This window comes from Prunus persica, chromosome G4, assembly GCF_000346465.2.
Source record: "Prunus persica cultivar Lovell chromosome G4, Prunus_persica_NCBIv2, whole genome shotgun sequence".
Classification (NCBI taxonomy): Eukaryota; Viridiplantae; Streptophyta; class Magnoliopsida; order Rosales; family Rosaceae; genus Prunus; species Prunus persica.
In genome coordinates, this window is record NC_034012.1 from 15216061 (window position 1) to 15223546 (window position 7486).

General features: G+C 37.8%; 1 protein-coding gene across 1 annotated transcript in view; it reads left to right on the forward strand.

Annotated features, from left to right (window-relative positions):
- LOC109948643 overlaps positions 5968–7486 on the forward strand; it is a 3319-nt gene continuing 1800 nt past the window's right edge. Inside the window, exons 1-2 of the mRNA XM_020562328.1 lie at positions 5968–7075; positions 7231–7461. Coding sequence (XP_020417917.1) covers positions 5968–7075; positions 7231–7461 — 1339 coding nt within the window. The remainder of the gene's footprint in view (positions 7076–7230; positions 7462–7486) is intronic.

Below are 7486 nucleotides of genomic sequence, written 5' to 3' on the forward strand. Positions count from 1 at the left end.
TAACTGGGAAAATAAGGAAGGAAATAGCTTATGTAAATATCCAAACGACGCGTGTCCAAGACGTCGATGCCATAACCATACTTCAGAAGTTTACTTCTCAACACTCGTACCCCCAATTTTGTAAGCTTGACTGAGGCTAGCTTCACTGTCAGAGGCGAGGTCTAGATAGTAGAGTTTGCCCCTCTTAGTACTACAACCAATAGTCTTGTTGCTGAGGATGTCCTGAAAAACACAATGAGTAGGCCAAAAGGTTACAGTGCAATTCAAAGCCGTAGTAATTTGGGCAACAGACAAAAGATTATGATGTAAGGATGGAACAATCAACACAGAATCCAAAGTGAGAGTCAGAAAGAGAGAGAGTGAACACTCCCCAATTACTAGGGAAGGGATACCATTGGCATTAGACACCACCGATTGAGAAGACGGTGTATGAGAGGTAAGTTGTCCAGGATCAAAGGTCATGTGATCAGTGGCTTCGGTGTCAATGACCCAGATGTGTTTCTTTGAAGAACTATGCAAAACATAACCGCGGGAACCTGTTGTGGCAATTTTTGAGGATGAGGAAGTGAAGGCAGCAGTTTGGGAAGATGAAACGATATTCATGGCAGCGGAAGGATTTAAGAAGAAGAGAACAAAAAAAAAAAAAGAATTTGTGTTTAGGGTTTTGTGATAAGAGGATATGAAGATTTGGGTATGAAGATCTGAATTTGAAATTGTAAATATGAGGAATTTGATTTAGGGTTTGGGTGTGAAGAAATTTGATATGGGGATTTAAGGTTTGTGTTTGAAGAAATTTGATATGAGGATTTAGGGTTTGTGTTTGAAGAAAATTTAATATGAGAATTTAGAGACAACCGAGGATCGATTGCTCTGATATCATGCTTAAATATGAATATGGTTTGAATGTATTAGGTAATTTTTATTCTTCTCTATAAGGAGGTGTACATAAGAGTTTACATGTGCTATATAAGGAATTAGATACAGTAAAGAATTAGGAAAGCATCTCCTAATTATATAATGATTTATCAACTATATAAAAATAAGAAAGTAAATCCCTTAATTAATCAAGGAAGTAAATCTTCTTAATTAATTAAGAGACTCAGGGTCAACAGTGAATATGGTTTTCTGTGCACAGCAAGATAATTGACAATTTTGAATCTTCTTGTGTTAAATCATACGTTGGACTTACTAAAGTAAAATAAGAAAATAAGAAAACTAGAAGCCTGTGTATTATTGGTAGGCAACAAGTCAACATAACACCCTCCCCCCTATTGGACAAAACATTCAACAAGAACTTCGAAATTCAAAGAGTTCACTGTTATCTTTTATATCCCAACACATGTTTTGACTAGTATGTGAAGTGGTACACTCCGAGATTCCAAATTCCAAATTCCAATTCATTATATCTACGGTAGAGAGAGATAGACCACCAATCCATTATTCCAACCATAGTCTGAAATATCGATAATTTTGACGAAATATCGAGGATATTTTGGTTTTTTCGAATCACAGATATTTTGGAACATATCCATGTACATATCGTATAAATATCGACAATAATATCGATGTGAAGGGAGAAAAGAAAAGTAAAAAAAAAGAAGGGAAAAAGGGGTAGAAAAAAGCACAAAGGGGATATGAACCTCTCCCATTTTACTCCTCCAACACCTTAAACACCATATCACTTATGCTTTTGTGATAATATGCTAAAATATTTATATTTATATGGGTGGTATGTTAATAATTATATGCAAAACTATTTTTGGGATTTATCATTTGATGACTACTCTTCACAATACACTTACTCTACACATAGAGATGATGAAGATAGTGAAAAATTTGAACCTCATAGGAACTCTATGTGGTACTAAGTCACTCATGTATCTTACCATGCAATGTATAAAGTATAAAATATTGTAGCAAATCATTATATATAAATGATTATGGTGTGTTTAATATTTTTTCATTAATTAACAACTTAAATTACTTAAATCCATCACGCAATGCATTTCCTTCTAATCTTTTGTAATAAACTCATAGATACTTGACTAAATAAACATTCTCCAAAGTTTCAATAAAAATTTCCAAGTTTTTCTTACAATTTCCGTGGTTTTTATTCAATTTTTATCGATATCAATAATATCCCGATATTTCCATCGAAATTTCCATATTTTTGGACTACCTATATTTCCGATATCATTGATATTTTAGACCTTGATCCCAACACATGTTTAAACAAAATTAATATTATTCTATATATATCCTTTTTAGGAAAATTATTATGTAAAATTGTTTGGGCATGGCAGAAATGTAATCACAAAACAATCATTTTATATGCGATGCCAAAGTGACTTGGGGAATTAAGGTTTGGGCATGGCAGGAATGGATAGCCATGGTCGGCACTCGGGACTGTAATTAAAGGGGTAGGTGGCATGTGATCAAAATTAACAAAAATGTTAAGGTAAGCTAAATGAGATATTGATCAAATAAGAAAATTGATAAATAAGATTTTGTCAACGGGAGCTGTTAGTTTTTAAATTTCAGAGAGACGGGCCAGTGGCTCATTACTAGCAACACTGATAATGTTCCTAACTTAACCACCTACAGAGTTCAGTAAGTGTGAGGTTTTATCACAAAAGGCCTCAGTGTTATTAGTGTTGAGGCCCAAAAAATCCACGCTTCGGCCCAAATAAATTCTCAGCCCAATGCGATATCTTACCGAGAAGAAACCCAATTTGGGGCACGCGAAAGTTTGCCATATGCGCTTATACACATGCCACGCCAAGCAAATAAACAACATGTCATGCTACAAGCTTAAGTGGGCCCAAGCCACGCAAGATGCCCGGGGCTTGCTTGAGTGGGTTGTGGTATGGATGGTAATAGGTCGTCATGAGGCCCATTGATGGGTCAAGAAATGGAGGTTCCGGGTTGCTTGGGAGCCTCGGAACCCAAGCCCATTTCTTAGGCCCAAACATGTGGGTGAGCACAAAAGGGAAAATAACTCAATCAAAATAACCCAACCAAAATTAGCCCAGTCAAAGGATAGCCCAACCAAAAGCCCAATGTTTAAATAGCCCACTTATTTAAATGAAGTACCTTAGCCCATACAAAATTCCACAATAAGCCACAAAAGCCTCAGCCCTTTGCTAGAAAAGTAGAAGCCACGTAAAAGAGGTCTGCAGGTTCACTGAACAGAGTTATTGGGAAGTGCCAGCACATGGGAATGGATCAAGTTCCAAAACAAAACACCAGAGAAACCAAGGGATGTTAACATGCAAGCTACCAGGAAGAGAGACACTCTTCAAACCAACATACATATCCCAACTCCTTCCCTATCAAAACTGGTTATAGGAAAGAGTGAGAAAGAAAGGAAGAAAATGGCTGGAAGTAGAAATCTTCTACTGAAGCAGCCGCAGGAAAGGAGGCCTTGAGCTCCAAAATCCCTGATTTTGTGCAAATAGATAGAGAAAAATCTCACTAAAACAGGAAAAGTCAAGAGAGGAAAGGAAAAGGGAAGGAAAACCTTGCTAAGTTAGGGAATAAACCATTAGGGTTTCTTGGGGAATGAAGGTCTCCCGCAGCTATAAAAGGAGGTCCCTTCCACCTAGCAAAAACCAACCCAGGCTGAGAGAGCAAGCTCCCTCTCTTACTTGCAAAAATCCAGTAGCCCTATTCACTCTTCTTCTTCGTTCTTCTCTGTTAACAGACTATTTTCAGAGTCTGTCAAGCTGCCGGAAGAAGTAATGCCCTTCCTTTACCCCTTTTTAGCCAAGATCATCCTGCAGACCTTGTCTCCCTCATCTTAAACACTCCCATTTCTCCCTAGGAAGCCTTATTTTCCTCTTTGGTGCTCAACTCATGCTGACCTTGCTCCCATGCCACAATCTCCTCATGCTAAGCTAAAACTTTATCTGTAAGCAAGCATAAATCACCTGTAAGCAGCCATCATTTTCGTTGGTGAAGGTAACCAGAACACTTCCTAAGGCTTTACTGCCCTTTCGAAGTGCTTTTGGGGCTTAATTTTCGAACTCAGGCACAGGGGGCAATTCCAGTAATTTCCCCTTTACGGCAGCCCAGTCTATTTGCAGCTGCCGGAAGAAAAAGACCCCCACAATTAGTAGTAGAACTATTTATTATATTTTGTATTTTATTTAGTCAAGTTTTCAATTTGTGACTCATAGTCTTCAAAACTCCCCCTCACATGGGACTCCCACACAGTAGGTCACATGTGGAGCCAAGTCCACATCGGAGTCAAACATTCAAGCCCAACACGTGAGCACCACATATTGGATAAGGGTAAACATTCAAGTCCAACATGTGAACACCACATGTTGGGTAAATGGTAAGGGTAAAAGCCCAGTAATTCAGGCCCAATCAATCCACCCACTCATACACCATGTTAAATTTCAAAGACACGGGCCAGCGGCCCACTACTAGCAACACTGATAGTGTCCCCAACTTAACCACCTACAAAGCTCAGTAGGTGTGGGGTTTTATCACAAAAGGTCTCGGTGTTATTAGTAGTAAAACTATTTATTATATTTTGTATTTTATTTAGTTAAATTTCCGATGTGGGACTCATATTCTTCAACATTAGTGACAATAAAAAATGTCATCTTGCACTCATCATTTGTAATTATATAAGGGAAAAATACATTATGATTTTTTTAAGAGCCAAAAATAATTCCTTTTAATTATAATATGAAAATTAGAACATAAAAAGTTGATATAGATACAAATTTTTATTGAGGAGTTAGGTTTAATCTTCAAATTTGATGACTTTGATTTAAGTCCTTTGACTTTTGTACTACATAGGATTATATTCATTTTTAAATATATTTGGATGTAATCTTTTCATTTTTTTATTTTTAAAATTATTTTTGTTCCAATGATGCCCTTATGACATAAATCGGGTAATAATGATTTAGCTATTTACAACGTTTGGCATTGAATAGAAAAGGCAAATACAACAGACGGGAGAAGCTATTTATATCATTTGCAATTGATATAAAGAAAAATTAGGTTTTAGACATAATTAACTTTATTAATTAGTTTGTAAGATATTGGATATTTTGGTTTTAGTTTTAATACCTAGGAAAAAATTACTATTTTGGATTAGCCCAAAGAGAGGCCCAGATTCGTTGACCCATTTGTAAACCTATACAGTAAATGACGCTTTTGCCCCTGAATGTTTAAACAAGGCGCGACTTCTCTGTTTCGTTTTCGTTCTCGTTCGTTTGGCAGCAGCTTCGTGTTCTTCTCTGTTTCGTCTTCGAGCTCAGTTGTTTGGTAGCAGATTTCGTTCGTTTGGCCGGCAAATTTCGTTCGACGACGAGCAGCAACGACGAGCAGCAACGACGACGAGCAGTAACGACGAGCAGAAACCACCACCAACAACGACAACCACTGACGACTATCGAAGCGATTTTCACTCTCTTGGGAAAAAAAACAGTAAGAAAATGACCCTCTAACACAGATTTGTCTTCGATTTTAGGGATTACACATTTTTGCTGTTGTTCTTTATGCAATGCAGTTTTTGGAAAAATGGATGAATCGTTGGATTCAAAACTACTCTTCGTTTAGGTTTTGCTTCGTTTATAGGGATTAACCATTCAAAATCGTTGGATTCAAAATTTCTGGTTGTTTGTACTAAATTTTGAACCAGAAACTGCATTGCAGTTTCTGGTTCCATAATTCAATTTCAGAGTGCTTTTTGCTAGGGTTTATGGGAATATTATAACTGCTCATGAAGTCAAACGTGTTTTGATATTCAGTACTGTCTTTGCATTTTGATTTCTGGTTGTTTGTAGCAAATTTTGAACCAGAAACTGCAATGCAGTTTCTGGTTCCATAATTCAATTTCAGAGTGCTTTTTGCTAGGGTTTATGGGAATGTTATAACTGCTCATGAAGTCAAACGTGTTTTGATATTCTGTTTTTGTTTGTTGTTTTGTTTGCATTTTCAAGGCTAATGGAGGTGTGTGTCATTGCCAAGTGCACATATAAGTCGGAAACCATCATGTTTTCAGTTTCATCAGAGTCATCCATGGTTGATATTTTGAAGACTTTGTGTCTGAGGTTTAGGGGTTTGCAGTTGGGTTGTTTCACATTACGGTATTCGGTGCCCAGTTATCCGAGTTGTTTTCTAGAAACGGATAGCGATTTGGACTTGATGAGGACATTTTTGTTGATATCAAATGAGAAGACTGTTGATATTTTAGTGAAGGATTTATGCGGGAGCAGTGAATATAGTGGTGATTTTTGTGTAAATAAGGAGTTGATAGCATGTGAAAAGGGCGAGTCGTCGTGTTCTAGTACTGTCGAAGACAGAAACGAGTTTTTGGGCAGGTCGAAGAGAGCAAGTGCTAAGCCTTTGTTGTCGAATGAGTGGGAGACATACATACATCATGTGGGGCAGAAGTTTGAAGGTGGTGCAGAGGAGTTCCGGTTGAAATTGTGCAAGTACGCTCTTGAAGTAGGATTTAATTTTGAATATGCCGGCAATGACAAGAAGCGGGTGGTTGCTGTTTGTTCGAATAAGAAATTGGAGGGTTGCAGCTGGCGTGTTTATGCTTCTCGTTGTGAAGCTACTGGCAGTTTTGTAATTCGGACATTAAATAATGTTCATACATGTGCGGGTCGGATACGGGAATCAAAGAGTAAGATGATGAGGTCTCGTGTGGTGTCCTCCCTCATTGTGGACAGAATTCGTGCAAAACCAGAGCTGAAGCCAGTTGAGATTATACACGAGTTCAAAGATTATTATGGTATAGACATTTCATACTACCACGCATGGTTTGGCAAAGAGTTAGCTAAATTGGACGTTCACGGTGATGAGTCGAAGTCCTTCAACGAGTTAGTGTGGTATGTGGACGCCGTAAAGGAAACTAACACTGGTTCTCTCTGCACTCTTGATTGTGAAGCTGGAATTAATCGCTTTCGACGGTTTTTTGTGTCTTTTGGCGGTTGCATTGCTGGATTTCAATATTGCATACCCTTGTTGTTCATTGATGCTACGTTTTTGAAGAGCAAGTACAAGGGGCAGCTTCTGTGTGCTTCGGGAAAGAATGGAAATCAAGGTATGGTTACTGTAATGTATTGCAGATTTTCATTTGTTGCAATTTTTAGCAGAAACTGCATTGCAGTTTCCCTTTTTTGAGCAGATTTGTTTTCATAAACTGCACTGCAGTTTCCCTTTTTTGCTTATACTTGTGCTTTTGGTTTTGTTTTGCAGGGTTTTATCCTCTAGCTTTTGGAGTTGTTGATTCTGAGACAGAGGAGAATTGGACTTGGTTTCTTCAACATTTGGCTTCTATATTGCTACCGATGGGGAGAGTGGTGACCTTTTTCTCGGACCGCAATCAAGGTTTGTTAAATGCAATGGGGTTTGTGTTTCCCGGATGGCCTCATTCTTACTGTTATTATCACCTCAAACAGAATTTGATATCAAAGTACCCGAAGTCAGGTTATGGAAAACTGCTCCAAGACCG